The 17,308-nt window shown below is 36.5% G+C and overlaps 1 protein-coding gene across 1 annotated transcript; it reads left to right on the top strand.

Annotated features, from left to right (window-relative positions):
• Positions 1-1,203: 1,203 nt before the first annotated feature.
• On the top strand, positions 1,204-3,096 carry LOC110458993. The gene is made up of 2 exons (XM_021511010.1): positions 1,204-1,645; positions 2,279-3,096. The coding sequence occupies exons 1-2, from the start codon at positions 1,204-1,206 to the stop codon at positions 3,052-3,054; spliced, it is 1,218 nt and encodes a 405-aa protein (XP_021366685.1). The 3' UTR covers positions 3,055-3,096.
• The last annotated feature ends 14,212 nt before the right edge of the window (positions 3,097-17,308 follow it).

The following is a 17,308-nucleotide window of genomic DNA, read 5'->3' as shown; positions in this document are numbered from 1 at the left end:
AAAACTTTTGACAATCAAATAGAAAAATTAAGACTTGTATTTGAGAGGCTGAGAGAAGCAGACCTTACGTTTAGCCCGCAGAAATGTAACCCCTTACAAGTGTCCTTTCTTGGTCATGTTCAGGTATAGAGAATGCGTTTGTGCACTTTTGTGTATATCTATAGAGGTAAGCCTATTAAATGAGGCATTATAATAACTTATCTGCATTGTACTATTTTTTATGTGTGCTTGAATAAATTCTGTGAATTTTTCGTCTGCACTTTTGTCTGTTCCGAACCGTTTGACAGCTGGGGACAAGAGATCCACAAAAATTGACATCCTTCAATCGATTAGACTGGTGGCGGCAGCATAATACTTAATGGCCCATATTTAATTATTCACAATCTAGAATTTTCTAAGAAAATAAATTAGTAACATTTTATCGCTGTAAGTGGTGGATTGTTTTATCCCAGTTTCTTCTTAACAGCAATGAAATCGCTTGTATGGCATTTGGACTTACACAAGTCCAAAAATCTACATATTTCTGTTATGATGAATATTTACTGAAACTGAAATGATGGGTCTTGCTATAGTCAAACGAGTGATGTAAAAAAAAAGCCTGCAGTATATCTCCACCATAATCCAACCAACTACAATAATCATTCATAAAAATAGGCAGCAAAAACAATTCCTTAACTTACGAAGGTTTACTGAGTTAATGACTAGGGCCAATATTTTGCAATTATATAATATTCGTATGCCATACATACTTCTACTATCCTTGAATCTTCTTCTTAGTATTAAACAGAGCAATGTTATAGTGACTCTGAATCATTTTTGGGTTAATGCATCACTAGAAAACATTATTTTATTCACTATTGCAGGCTCGACATGATGGATTCGTTATATAAACTGATTCGGGATACAAAATTTTCAAACTGGCTTGATGTCGCTGTAGGCATATCAATTACAACAAATGCCATCTCGGAATATCTGGAACACACCGTCCTGTCTCTGCATCGCGACATAAAATATGGACCGTGTGCGCAATTCCCGACCTGTAGAGGGAACTGTAGCAAGTCTGAACAGCACTTCTCCTCCTGGTGTGGTACATGTACGGAATGGAAGAAACAAATCATGCTGTTCACCAGATTCAAAAAGCGGGCCAGGAATATCAAATGAAAAGATATAAATTCTTCAGAATGGCCACATAACGTGAACGAAATGGTGAAAGTGTTCGCCCCAGACTGGTGGAGAACTGCAACACCATACACAGAGGACCTTTGTGTGACATTGCATGTGTTTCATAACTGTACGAAATTCAACATTCCTATCCAAACTTGTAACCGAGTAAAGAGCATTCGAAACGCTCTGTTCGCTCACGGACAGCTTCAAGTAAACAACGTTGAAAGGAAACATGCTCTAAGGGATCTTATAACGTTCCTCAAACAACCGGAAATATCAATCACCCAATCTGGTAAACTCGCTATTACTCAACTTTATAGTTTAAAATCAAAATGTGTCATCGACCATATCATAGAAGGGGACCCTGTTGGTTTACAGCATCACCTTGTCAACGTTCTAAAACCTCGCGATGCCGCAGAGAACACAATACTGGACAGATCTGACAACGTGAAGGCAGTGCGATCATGTTTATCTGAAGAGAGTATAAAGGAAGTAAATAGGCAGTGGTTACAAACAACACTTGTGGTCCGAATACTTTTCTTCGTGCTGATGGTTTTTCTCCTGGGGGTTGTATGGCACGGAATGACACAACGCAAACAAGATCAAACAAAAACAAAGGTAAAGTATAACATATTACACAATTTTGAGATATTCATCTGGGAAATTGGTTATTTTGCAGGATATTGATTCTGGGATCCAATTAGAACATATGACCGAGTTATTACAATTTGAGCCTTGAACCTTGAGATTTATACAGTGGGTATATGAGGTCTTGTTTTCTGGGGCAAACGTTCATTGTAATTTTCGAGCAAGATTTGCATGTCAGCATGTCATGAGAGTGAACATATCCAATAGTATTGCATCAGCATAATTTAACTGCACGTAGCTCGACCCTAACACGATTTCAAGGTTTATGTTTATGATAAGCACTTTCAAATTCCTTTAACAACGCTTGATTTTTGAATCTTAAAACAATATATCCAATTTATCCATTGTTAGAAAACATAGAGGTAAGACTCGTAACATGACCCTGATGCTAACATTGCAACTCTCGTTATCATCACTTATTTATATCGGTAAAATTAAACTCATTGTTTTCCTTTCCCCCTCTTAGCTTGTGTACCATTGACGTGTACTGACCCCTGTCTATGGGAGCCTGCCTTTACCTTCGACGGTTATCTGGAGGATCGTCCTGTCCTATTTGGCCGGAAGTGGCTAGTAGACAAGGTTCAAGCCTCATTGATGACAACACCTTCCAGAGGTATCATGCTGACTGCCGAAATGGGCTACGGTAAATCTACGCTAGTATCACACCTTATATGTAGTGGTGAACAATCGCATGGTATCGGGTTACAGAAATATCTGTTATCGTATCATATTTGTAAATTTGATGTTATCAGTACCCAGAAACCAGAATATTTTATTATTAACCTCGTTAGTATGTTGATAGAAAACTTACCTGAAGCAGGAAATGCTATTTTGACTAACAAACTAGCCTTTCATTTTTTACAAGTAGACAAATGTTCTGAGGATCCCGTTGGTTGTATAGACGCTACACTCGTTCATTCGTTACGCCAACTTACATTTGATGAGGAGAGGTATGTTATCATTGACGCAATAGACGAGTGTGGAGAATCTGCCGCCATATCTATGTCTCTTCTCGATGTGTTATCTAAACGAATCCATAAACTTCCTTGGTGGCTAAAATTCTTTATAACAGCGAGAGACATAAATATCGTAAATAGTAAATTGCCCGAAATGCAAATACTCCATGAGATGTCAGAAGATATCCAGAATCAGAATGACATCGATACGTTTCTCACTGACAATCTGTTCATCCATACAGACACATTTTCACGTTTGTTTGGCACACAAGCTGAAATCAGGTAGGCTACGAATCAAGTTTTGGGGATAAGTGGGTCTAACTTTTTGTATGTAGCCCACGCCGAGTAAATTGACTGATATCCCTCGGTCACTAAATGACTTATATGCTGCAAACTTAGACCGTGTGTTTGATGATAGTCCCCACTTGTACGATCTTGCTCGGAAGGTGTTTGAGGTTTTATGCACATCATATAAAAGATTACGACTGGATGAGTTGGAAGCCATTCTAAATGTTACCAAATATCCATATGATCTCAAAAATCTTCTTGGAAACCAAATTTCCCATTTTGTCGAAAACAGAATGTACATTAGCATATACCACAAAACAATCTGTGATTACCTGACAACTAACAGCTCCGGTTATCATAAGTATCATATTTCAAAGTACAACGGCCACAGAATGTTTGCAAACTATCTTCTGAATAAATATAACAACAGTTTGGTCGATATACTAAATCTATTCATTCACGTAGCCGAGTCGGAAGATAATGAGCTTCTACTTTCGTTTCAACATAGCAAATCTTTTTTCAAGATGAACATATCCCCAGTCCATCATCTTCATCAAATGGCCAAAACCAAAAACTCCTTTCTAGGAACCAAGTTGTTAATCAGTCTTCTAAGGAATAAACTCATAAATAACTTAACATCGGCAAATGTTACAGCAACATTTCTGGCGGCGGCGTTTGGAAATTCTGAAACACTAAGAGCACTGATAGAAGAGGACGGAGACTATCGCTTCCGAGTCCAAAGGCCTCCTAACAAGGGAGGGTTGGAAAACGCGGTCAGTTAATGCAAATATAAAGCTTTGTGGGGTTACAGTTTACTGGATATCGCGTCTCAGAATGGACATAAAGAAGTAGTGGATATTCTAATGAATATAAATCGGACATTACTGTATTTCGAAAACGGCTTAGGGCTAAACGCAGTTCACTTAGCCGCCGAACACGGCCATACAGATATATTAGATAAGTTTCTAGACATAAATAGTACGTTAGCCGATCAGCATTCTCTGTATTTAGCGTCAAAGAATGGTCACCTACGATCGGTGTTATCACTGTTAAAGCATGGTGCTAAGGACACGTGTGTTCAATGTGAGGACAACTTTCATTGGATCGCTAATAACACAAAGAGAATGCAATGGCATCCATGCTCTAACATAACTGACGGTACTGAATGTGATATCGCACTGCTAACTCATTATGATGAGGTCGATAATGTGACATTCGTCCTTAATGACGATGAAAGATTGATAAAGTGCACAACCGCATTAGAGGTTGCCGTACAAAGAGGTCACACGAAAATTGTTTCTCAACTACTATCTCAAACGACTCACGCCCTCTATTGTCGGGAGTATGGAGGTAGGACCCCACTCCTTACAGCAATCAAATATAATCGGTCTGAAATACTTGATATTATTGTAGAAAAGGGAGGAAGTTTTAGCGACAAATGTGAACATGTATTTAATTAAACAGTAAGACATTCACAGCGATGTTTAAATAAGAATGAGAAAACCAGTTTAGAAAAAAGCATGTGTCCTCAAAGGGCCGGAGTAGAACATGTCATCGCCATGGACGGAAGGAAAGAAATAGCTAGACATCTGTTATCTAAGGGCGTTCATTTAGACTGGAATCTACAAGCTGAGTCCGGTAATACACCATTACACTACGCAGCGTGTAACAATGAATGGGAAATCATAATACTAATGATAAAAACCGGAGATGGAAATATATATGTGACAGCGTCTAACGGTTCTCTGTCGATACACTCTGCTGTTCTGTGTCATTCGAGTATGTCATATGCAGCTCTTCATCATTTCTATGTTACAGTAAATAAACAACTAGTAGACGATGAGGGCAGAGGTCTGTTTCATTACCTGGTTCTGGGCGCTAAATTTGCTAAGGATCCGCTTCAAATGATATATTATTTGACTTCAGAGGAATATCTGTTAAATACATCAACGAAAGATGCAAACTCAGGTAATTTTCTACATTATGTTGCTCAAGAGGGCAATGACCGCATCTTCCTTCATCTTTGTGTCAGGTTTAATGTATCACTTTTACTTGAAGTTAATGATAAGAATAAGAATGTGATCGATGTTGCCTTTGACAATTTACCAAATCAAGGAGAAGAAAGATTATGCGTCGATTGTTCACTTATTGATTTATTTGAAAAACAACAAAATCTTGATTATGATGAAGTTTTATCTAAGGAGGAAAATATTATATATCGGATATTTCAGATTATATCAGAACATCAAGATGTTCAGAGATCCGTCTATTTCCGTAAGTACCGTAGACTTGCCGTCATGAAAGGTAACGCATTCCTCTTTTTGTCTATTATAATGTTCCAACCAAGGCCTTTGAATGTATCTATTGATAAAGACCTACTCACTGCCTTCTTTTCCACAGAAAAACCTTCAAAGAAAATGATAAGTATATTGTTACAATTTACTTCTGAATTTTGCAACAAAACGCTTGAGGAAAGTCTTGTTCACAGAATAGTAAGGAATAATAACAACAAATTTTGGGTATATTTTGTTGATACCAACGTGTTTTTAAACGCTCTTAAACCTATTGCGTTTTGGGATAAATGTTATGATATAGATGGTAACAATATACTTCATCATGCGGTCATGGGTGGAAACTATGCCGCAGTTGAATTCCTGATAGATAATGGCATGGTGTTTAGCGAAATTCCTGTATCAGAGTTAGTGGATCTAGTTTCCCTTGGTGTGTCGCATGCAGACATCTATGTTAATGATGACCTGAGCCTGCGTCCCTGGAGGGAATATAGGACAACTTTGATTGATAAAGGTGAACCTTTGTTGATACAGATTGATCATGAAGTCGATTTTCGTTATATGACAAAAAACTTTGATTTCACAACTTCATACATTTTATCGAAAATATCTAAATTGCATAAACTTAGATTTTCATACTTTTGTAAGACAAAGTCCAAACGCTTATGTTTGGTGCACAGAGCTGCTGTGAAAGGTCAATTGAATGTTCTGGTGACGATGTATCAAACTTTTGGTAAACGGGTTCTACAGTGCACAAATGAATACAAATTTACTCCTCTATATTTTGCTCAAATATTCAATCACTTTGACGTCGTTAAGTTTTTACAAAGTAAATCTGTAGCTGATATCCTTCCATACGAAATGGCAGAATTAGTGTTCTTTCAAAGCTTTGCAGCCGATAACGTTTCGGTACTAAAGAATGTCCCATCATACATGCATTCTCTTATAAGACTAACTCATCCGTATTTGTATAATAGGATGCCTAAGAACAATAATATTTTCCTACGAACTCTGATGCGCATGTGCTTTGATTTTGATAAAATGTTGACTGAAATCTTTGCGATGTTGAAACGAACGGTCTACGAGGCTGATACAAAATTGATTAATTATTCTATGTTCACAAATGATGTACGTTTTTCACTAGCCAACTTTTCAACTTTTGTTAATGTCATAGAACGCGAAACTACTGTTGTGGTAAAAGAATTATACAAAAGAATTTTTCTAATGAGACTTCATCGAATATATGGTTTTAAAGGAAAGCTGAGAGTTCGCAGCATCATGAAAGCGACATATGCAGACATAACCAAGTTTCATAACATAAATTCTTATCTACAATGGGTGATTATTTCATGGGGTTCTGAGTCTTCTTTTCATAACGATAGAATTCGTCGTTTTGGTAAGAGCTATCTGATGAATATGACTTTACAGACTATTAAGGAGTTTTACGCTTTCAGGAGAACATTTTTGGAGGATAAAGGAGCAGATGAATTTCCCTGTAAATCCGACATACCTGCATTCATTTTCAAAAATGGTGCTGTTCATCAAAAGAGGTTGATGAATAATTTGTTAAAAAGGTTTAACTTCAAAATGGTTAACCCTAAAGGTAAATTCTGGAATAATGTGAACCAATCATCATTTCCATTACATGATGACTGATTTGACAATGTCTTTCTTAAAGAGTTTTGCCCACGATTTTTTATAATTTCATATTTTACGGTCATTTGATGCAATAATACGTGTAGTGATCGATACCCCGTCTCTTTCGGTACTCAGATGATAGACAGGCCAGGTGACGCCCAATCTTTATCAGCCTAGTGAATATGCATAGTTTAAACTCGGTACGAAGTCACGTGATCTGTTACTTCACGACCTATACGATATTCTGTCCATTACGTGTACCCATTCCGACACGCCCCCTTTACATATTTATATACTTTCTGCAAAACTGTGTTAGTAATGATAGCAACTAATATAATGATTATGTTGTATGTGTAAATCATCAATGTTCAATGTTGTTGAAAGTATCAAAGTAAATTTCAACAGCGTGTAACCTTATATGCGTTTTACCTTAGGCTAATTACCTAGACCGAAAACTGACGACGATGTTTAATAAGGTAAAAATGTATGTAACATATACGATACTAGATTTTTCTGAATTTTAAAGTTTTATTATTTTTGTAGTACATGTAATGGTGGTGATGATATGACATTTATTGAATAGCTTAAAATACCAACATTCTTTACCAGCTTTTTAAGAAAAATGTATCTTCATCAGGGGCGGATCCTAGAACTCGTGATGAGTTTACTTGTGACACATTATTTTTAGATTAAACCTTCCAATTTTAGTATAAATCCAAACTAATCCAGTTCCTGTTGATGAAAATTGTGTTTTAAAACAAACGAATGTGTTGTGAAGCCTAGGTAAATTGAATATCACCAACTAGAGCGAGCCCGACAAAATTCTTTTCTATTTAGAGTTTGAATTTCACGTGTAATTTGAAGCCAGAGCTGAGTAGAAATTTGGGAACCTGTTTCTTTTCTGGAAAAAACATATGCATTGTTAGTCTTTGGGTTTTGGGTAATAACTTCAAGCCACACCACAGTGACGAATCTGTTGAGTTATTTATAAAGATTTTGATTTTTTTTATAAAATTCCAATTGTCGTTGAACGGAGTAGACAAATAATGACTGAGAACGGTTCATTTCATTACATATCATTATTAATTCCATACAAATAGCCTTGCTTGTTACGTAATTTAAATAAACTGAAAAAAAAAATTTTAGTGGGGAAGTTCCATTTTCATTTTCATATCCCGATTTCAGCCGACATCTTAAGCAATATTTCAACGCACCAAATATTGTAAACCATCATATTTAATCGTGACAGTGACAATCTCGTTGACTATTGACATAAATTGGTTCACAGATACACGATGGTATACAATTAAACTATACTGCCCTGTGGTTTTACTTTTCCAATGATCTACGTTCGTGATACTGAGAAAACCCAATTGAATGAAAGTTTATGCGTTCCATGTCCATGTCTACGTGCTCTAATACACCAAACTCAGATGCAAAATATATTTGTTAAAACTTACACTTTCACTTTCTGTGCTATATGCGTATCTTATTTACATTCCTGTCGTATCAGACCCGTCCTCCAATGTATTTTTTTACGTAAATAGTTATTTGTCTTCGTCCTGTCTTTAACCTTTAAATTGGTAGATAATTGTATTTAATATGTAGGTTCATGCCAAGAATCACACTGTCAGACGTGTCCGTTAAAACAAATCAGAAAAATACAAGAGGGGTGTAGCTCTTGAACCCTAGCTACTGTAATATGGACCAGTGACTCAAACGTGCCACTCTGACGTTAAAAGTATAGCGTGACCTGTTAGCTTACTAAAATTCTCGCTAGTAAGGAGCGATCACCTTTGATTGCCTATATCTAGGTAACAGGACACCTCTGAACGCGCCTTGCTGGATGATTCTGTATTTATTTAGGTATTTTACATGTTTCGCTTATTTTTACAAAATGTAAATGTAAATAAATCGTGACCAAAATCCTCTAAACAAGTACAATGTAGCCATTTATATTTGGGACATATTTGGATTAATTTATGGTTGTATCAATCAGTTCAACAAATTGCATACAATGAGGCTTAAGTTTGGTACACAGGGCTGCTGTGAAAGGTCAACCGTATCTTCTGATGATGATGTATGAAACTTTCGGTAAACGGGTTCTTCGGTGTGCAAATTTATACAAATTTACTCTGCATTTCGCTCAAGTTTTCAGTCACTCTGACGTCGAAGGGCTTTTGAAAAGTAAAAATGTGGTCGACATTCTTCCTTTTGAAATGGTAGAGGTAGTGTTCTTACAAAGGTTTGCCGCCGATAACGTTTCGCTTCTAAAGAATGTCCCAGCATACGTGCATTTTCTAATAAGATTTACTCATCCATATTTGTATGGTATTAAACTTATGAACACCGTAATTTTCCGACGGAGTTTGATGCGATTGAGGTTTGATGTTGATAAAACGTTGACCGAATTCAATGCGATGTTGGAGTATTAGCAATATCTACTAAAGGATAAACAAGCAAATGTGATCCCGTGACTAAATAAGGTGATATGAAATATGAGAAATAAAGAATTTACCGTTTATGAAGGAATACAGGCAGTTCGTATTCTTGTGCGTGCGATTAATGCTTGCATTATTAATTTTCATCAATTATATTCTTTGAATCAAAGCGTAATTATTTATTCAAGCTCAATGTCTTCCTTCCATTCAGATAATTTAGGTAAGAGCTATCTGATGAAAATGTCCTTACAAAATCTTCAGGAGTTTTACGTTTTCAGAAGAACATTTTTAGAAGAAACAGGAACAGATGAATTTCCCTGTGCATCCGACATACCTACTTCTGTTTTCTTTTTACGTGATCATGCTAATAATCTCCAATGGAAGGTTGATATTTTGTTAAAAACAAATAACTTTGAAATAGATAACACAAAGGGCATATTCTGGAATAATGAACCCATCGCTATTTCCATTAAATGATGACTGATTTGACAATGGCTAAAACTACGTATAGGAAACCATGTACACTACTGTATACAAGTAGCATGTGTATTACAGGCCTTTGTTTGTTTTGTAATACCGCTCACAAAACCGCAGGATATCACAACAACAACAACAACAACAACAACGGAATGAACATTGTATCATACGTGTATTTTATATAATCATTGTAAACTAGTAAATTTCAAACTTGTCTGTGAAAAGATTAAACAGATTGCACGACTAAGATTTACCATCAAACATTTGGTAACAGTTTATTAATAAAATATCTGAACATGAGTGAAACAGATGAAATGTTATTATGAAGAAAAGCCTTTAATATTTGCTCATTGTGTCTATTTAAGTTCAACATGGAAATATTTTTATGTTAGTGATACAAAGAAATTGCTTTCTTTGATCCTGTTTATCATGTTTATGTTGTACAGATCGGATATCAACAATGTATTATGTGTTAATTAATTATATATAATATATACCTGTATGTCGAATGTGCATTCATACTAGGTTTTCTTGTGTGTTAATTACATTATATCAAATATCCATGTCGAATATGTCAAATGTGCATTCGTCCTAGTTTTTATTTATAAATATGTGTTAAGAATAAGAGAACTTTCCTATTATTACGGGTCAAAAACAGCGCAATGGGAGCAACCTATGTCATAGGTTTTACTTAAATAATATATATATCTTCAAAAACAGGAAATTATTCCTTCAAATATTTTTAGTAACACGCATACCCTGCCAAAAATTCGTCGTTTTGTACAATTCCCTGTCAACTTTTCTGTTGTCAAGATAAAAATGGCACAGTACCACATTAAGTTTCGTTTTATCAAATTCCTCGAACTGTTCTTCCTGATTCTTTTCTTTTAAATACGTCCTCAACATGTTTGCCGCTCGTCTGTTCGACTTTTGTGTGTTTTGTGGCACATAGTTAGCCCTTTTGGCGAGTATTTTCTCATCGGTATACGATGCGAAACGTTTTGCCATTTTGTAAACAGCGAAGCAGACGACGAATGCGAGTTGTCTCCCGTTGCCTGGCCGCAAGATACAAAGACATATGACCCGTATACCCCTTGTAAAATCACGTGTTTCCACCGTATAGCTGCAGAGAATCACGTGACATGACCGTATACCCCCTGAAATTTACGAATGCGGTTTGGTAACTGTAGTTTTTAACCAATCAGATTCCTAGATTGTTCTCAAAGGGGTAATAATATAGCATATTCGCTGGTGCACAATTATTGGAAAATGTAAAAAGGTATTCAAAATTATCATCTTATTTAACTATCAACAACTTTCCTCTGTGCAGAACCATGCCACCCTCTTGTACTTTTGCAGAGTTCCAATTGGTTAAAGTGTCACATACATTCTTGACGTTTCCTCATATAAGGATTGCAATAACGACAACGACGAGAAGTTCATTTGGCACGTTTGAGACTGTGTATCAAAAAACCCTCAATAACTTAGACTGAATTTCAAAGTAACCTATGTTTGAACATACCATTTTCTACGTACATGCACATGTTTGAAATCTGGCAGATCCTCATTATTATGGATATGAGATATACGGGGCCGCGGTGGCCAAGTAGTTAAGGCGTCTGACATTCTGCTACCACTAACCCTTAACCACTGGGTCGCGGGTTCGAGACCTCCGTGGAGCAGTCGCTAGGTAATGGCCGTACGTCGGTGAACTCCGGCTTTCCACCACCAAATGACCATAGCTGTTAATAGGACGTAAAACACAAACAAACGAAACCTGAAATGCAGTGACCCTAAATAACATTACTGTAAGATTAAAGCATTGCAATTCCATTCCTTCCTAGTTTATCAGGGGCGATTTATATATTGCAGGTTTAAGTATATACGTTGAGAATATCAATATTGTTATTATTAAATGAATATAACATTGTGTTTATTTTTCACAGATGTGCGACCACACGGTGTATATAGGTACTTATTGTTTGTATGGACGATGGGCGCACGCAGTTTGGTGCGTTGTGCGGTCGCACAACTATATTTTTTATACATGTTTTTGTATAATGTATAGCACTTAATATTGTTTTAAATTCAATAAAATAGATACTATTGATTCTACTATCATGGAGTGAACATTTTTACCAATGTACTACGTAGTATAATAGGGTGACGTCATACATAGTAAATCGACCTGACGCCATATATTTCAAAATGGCAACAAGATTATGTGAATGGCAAGTGATAAATTGTACTGTCAAACATTTATAGTTAAGTGATGACAGATATTGCTAATTTTATGTGTTACTTCATTTCTAAACACCTTTGTGGTCATGGTCAAATTGTAAATATCTCTTCATACGAATTGGCTCTCTTTTATTATCATGGTTTAGATGAATAATGAAATCGTCACGAAATTACGTCAGAGTTTTCTAGATGTTAAAGTCTCAAACTCAAATTGTTGAATTTTCTCATGTTAGTTTTATGTTCTTAAATTGTTTATTACAAAAATGTTTATGATTGACAACTTGATTGATTGAATAAATCTAATGATCTAGCATATTAGTTTTGGTTTTAAATCTAAGAAATAAATGTAATATGAAACTCATATGGCTTATACCCACTATATCCAGTCAATTTTATATATCGAGGTAATCGAATACATCATTCAAATCTTTGCGCGCAATGTGAGGGTAAAAGAATGTACAAGTCAATGTTCCAGTCATCGCTCCCTACCCCACTCTGACTTTACCTCTCAGTAGGACCATACGGAAGTGTCGGGAGCTGTGTCCATCGCTACTTATCATAAACTATTGATCTTCGTTACAATGTTCAATTTGCTTCGAGAAAACTTTAACTAAACGAAAATGGTGGACAAAATGACATCGAGGTTGTAATAACAAAATCACATTTCTGAAGCGTAGAATTGCGTTTAAAATTATATCTGAATGGTGCATATTCACATATTTATGGTATTCTGACTTCAAATCGAGATATAAATCTACTATACAATAATAGTATAAAAACCAGGAATAGTAGTAAAGATTTGATAAGGTTTATGTTAAATTCATTTTACATTACTATAGTTTCAATACGCTAATTTCTTGGTTTTTGTTTAAAGAATTTCAAACAACTGTGGTAGACCAGCTAAATATTGATTAATAGTTGCGACTCTGATTCAGTTACACTTGCTGCAACAGTTATCAGTCGTGAATGGATATAGTTTTTAAAGAGATGAAACAGCATTTTCAGCTGTTTAGTTTAAAGGGTATATTTCAGTAGAAATTTTAACATTAAATGGTTCATGACCAAATGGACCATTTGTCTTTCTTTTAGGGAGATAGATTTGGAACTACTGAAGGCGACACTTTTTTATTGACAACTATTGACAACCCTTGCTGCTTTACAATTAGAATCGTGATATGTTTAATTGATGATTGGGTTTTATCAAGTCTCTGTTAAAGTAGTTTGAATGTAAACCTTTGTCCAACAGCTTGACGGTGACCCTGTTCCTTGAAAACCAAAAACTATCAGGTTACATTCCTTTGTTCCCAAAAGTTGAACAGTGATGTTTTGGCACAGCTTCATAATCAGTGACTGGTTCCCTTTTCCCGATTAGCTGAAGGAGGAACTCAACATCCTTGGGCTTTGAAGCCATATCAGAAACAAAATATTGCTTGGAAATACCATTTACCCGTTACAAATACAGACAGAAATACAAGTATATTTGCCGAGGACATGCGAGGAGTTACTAATTTCCTGTTTTGGGGATTTTTTCTCAAAATAAATTAAAGAAATAAATGGAGTATCTAAATTGCCCTCTTAGGGGTAACAGTAACGACAATATGTGCGCTATTGCGATATATATGGGTGCAATATGGTAATGGGAGCTGTGGTTTAACAGGAAACATTTGAACTTCCAGAGACGACCTCATGGTATATCAGCCAATGCAGCTTGTACTTTTCTAGAAGGGGCAGCCAAAATACATGTTTCTAGATGTTTTTCACATATTGTTATTTTCATATTTTGTGTCGGTCGAGGTGAAGTTAATTTACAGAGTTTAATTTTTTTACCTGATTCTCTTTATAGACAACAATGCAGATTCAAGGACAGAAAACCCCCCACATTTGATTATATTTTATTCATACTGTATACAATCTTTTGTTTAGTCTTCCTTTTGTATAAGAGGGCGGGTATGTATACATACATCTATTTTTTCTTCCCGGTACTCAATATTTACTGTTTAGAATAAGGTCCATTCAACACCACATGTTAGACATAGAATGACTTCGTGTCATTGGATAGAGTGTCTTTTATATACATGTACCGCACAGTTGTTGACACTGTACGGTTTGTCACGCCCGGTCGGCTACAGCAAATGCAAACGTAAAACTAGCCACGTGTTCAAAAACATATCTGTAGGTGGGTCTTATGCTTGTTGTTTAAAAGATATATGCAGTGCACCTAGATCGAACTGAATCAAGAAAAGAATAAGTTCTGCTTTGTAGCGTATGTGTAGACAATTTTGGCTGTCACTCGTTAATGCCAGTGTAGTTGTGTCGTCCTGATACCCGAGCACACGTGTGTACTATTGACGAACAGGACCAGGATTATCAAGACAAAATGGCGGCTACCGGGATTTGAAGATATCGAGCTGAAAGTGGACGTAAAACAGAAAAAGGTGAGATAAAGTAATATTCGATTTGCAATACAATTAATATTATTGTACGTAAATATAGCTGATCAGCTTTGTTTAGCAGACCGAGAGTAACTTATATGGGGACATACATATCCCCTTATTACTACCGTAGATATGTGTATACCTGTTACGTAACACAATACAGTACACAACATTGTGGTTAGAACCGTGAATGTAAGGATCAGAGAACGTTTGATAGTTTTCTTTTGTGAAATATATTTATTTCGCGCAAATCAAAGAATCCTATATTTGTTCACGAGTGCGAGCAGAGCTACATAAACAAATTAGAGAATTGGTAGCTTAATCCTTGCCACCATTTTCTACTGATAGCATGCTTTGACAACAGGGCCCCTTACTATTGTTTGTTTTATGATTTTGGCCCCCGGCAACCAGTTTTCTAAATATTCACATGTGTTTCTGGTGCATCCAGTTCAGTATTTTGGGGTTCTGTTATATAAATATCAATTGTTTGTGCACTTCCCGATAGTGGACCAGGTATATCGTAATGGATCACATTATACATTGTTTATTACTACCTATATCTGGATCGATATCTGCAGGCCAATTTCAAATTTACATTCCATGCTGGATTCGTTGTACCTGTAACATTATATGGTTATTTATTTAGACCGAAGTCGTTGTTTTTTTCCAGTCTGAGCCAACAACTTTATCTGTAATCCTATGTCACTCATATGTATGATTGCCATTTAAAAGTGGTTAATCGAGTGAAAAGTTGGTTCGTTTGCTGGATAACCGAGCTACTATTTAGTGAAGCGGACGTAAAACCAGTCAAAGAAACAAACAAAATGAAAAGCTAGAAGTTTTTTTATAACTCGACAAGAAGTAATTTTTATAAATACAGCTTGTAAAAAGTTCTCTCGGTGTGATTGTAGTAATCATGTCAAAAACGTGTACTCTTACCAAATATAATTACCAAAACAAATAATTGACCTGACGATTTTAAAAGGTAAAATATATTAATTCGTGCTAACGTTAATATTTCTTGTAGATGCCATCTGAGTCGATATATGAGACACAACTATCGAACATAAAAAGTGGAAACCAGGCTTGTGATATATAGACATAACGTTGAAGTTTAAATACCTGTGGTATAGAAATACTAACAAAAATCATGTGGTATAGAAATACTAAGAAAAGGAGATGAACGTAATCAATACTTCATGTATAATACACTTGTTTTTTAGATTCCACAACAGTTTACAACATTGTCACAGCAGAGTAGCTGTACTTTGCAAGTGCTTTAAATCGGCTGAAAAATGTTTAAATCAACCAAGTTCAAAAGAGGATAAATATGTTATAATTAGATGTATGAAGATAATACCAGAAGAAATTGAATAGCGATAATACATAAATTAAAGCATCTAGAATCAATGAAAAAGTACATGTAGATAATAGTTTCGAGTTGAACTTTGTTTGTACCACAACTACGTAGCCTTCACCCCTAATTAGCATATTCCACTGATCGTCCTTTACTGGTTGACCTTTACTGGTTGACCTTTACTGATTGACCTTTACTGGTTAACCTCTGTGCCTGAATATCATCCTGCGTAAACAGATGATATAGACAGCACTATTTTCATATAATACAAATGACGGATACGTAAATATTTCATTAACAAAATCTAAAAAACGAATTTCATTTCAGTAATAATTACCATAACTTTAGTATGCATATACAATACCTACACCAATCTTTGTATCCCAAAAACAAAATATTCAAATATCCCTACCTCCCTACCGTGACGTAACCCATATCTCGATGACAGAGCCAGAGGAGTGATCTCCCTTCCTCTTCCTTTTATTGCGCCTGCTGCCTGCTGACGCCCGGAGCTTGCTCCATTTTAAAACTTTGTTTTGTCGGTTTGGTTTGAGTGTCAACTCAATTTTTTGCGCAGTTTGTGTGCCTTAGACCCATCTGCCCTGGTTAATATAATTAATTGTTGTTGAAAATTATTTTTGTGCCTTTTACGGCCGGTTATTTTACTCCACGTGTGCCGGTGACGGGTGTTTGTTTCGGCAAACGTTATTTATTTTAACCGTTTTCTGATTTATATTACGGGTGAAATTCTTTCTACGTTGCGTACTTTGTACTATCGTATTTTTTTATTTTTACGTTCGTTTTGGAGGGTATGTCTCGGTCGGGACAGCGACGAGGTATAGCTCATAGGTGTTTCCATTTCATTGTGGAACGGGACCCTCATGATGCTTGTCCTAGGTGTCGTCCTTGCAGTGAGGTTTCGCCCTGTGAACTTTGTTCACAGACTAAATCTCAGGACAAGGACTTCATTGTTCCAAAGCTACCCTCAACTTACCGTAAGAGAGATTCGTCTGTTTCTTCCGGTAAGCGAGGGAAGCAGAGAGGTAGGGGTCGTGCCACCAGCTCTCTGGGGTCTGGTGGTACTGTCTCTGTTCCTGTCTCGGGGGGTCTTGCTTCGGCGAGTCCCTCTCGTGAGCAGGGGGTGGCCCTTCCTGTCCAGGAACTCCCTGGAGTAGGGGAGGGGCAGCCTGACCCTGGCTTGGCACAGCCAAGGGTCGAATTGGCCGGGAACGCCCGTAAGCTTTCGCGCTTGCCTTCGGGTAGGGACTACCGGCCGCCGGTCACTGACTCTGTCAGTGATCCCGGCATTCCAGGTGGTGCTGTCGTTGGGGACAGTCTTGGTGCCGGGCCTGTTCTTTCGGGTTCAGGTCCT

The sequence above is a fragment of the Mizuhopecten yessoensis genome, unplaced genomic scaffold (assembly GCF_002113885.1).
Source record: "Mizuhopecten yessoensis strain PY_sf001 unplaced genomic scaffold, ASM211388v2 scaffold9895, whole genome shotgun sequence".
Lineage (NCBI taxonomy): Eukaryota > Metazoa > Mollusca > Bivalvia > Pectinida > Pectinidae > Mizuhopecten > Mizuhopecten yessoensis.
Note: the sequence above shows the minus strand (reverse complement) of the source record. Positions and strands in the feature narration are given on the sequence as shown.

Excerpts from the sequence above, each read along its gene's own strand:
- LOC110458993 (XM_021511010.1), top strand. The coding sequence starts at position 1,204 with ATGGTGAAAGTGTTCGCCCCAGACTGGTGGAGAACTGCAACACCATAC. Across the intron at positions 1,646-2,278 it reads ATCATGTTTATCTGAAGAGA|CTTGTGTACCATTGACGTGT; the intron begins GTATAAAGGAAG and ends TCCCCCTCTTAG.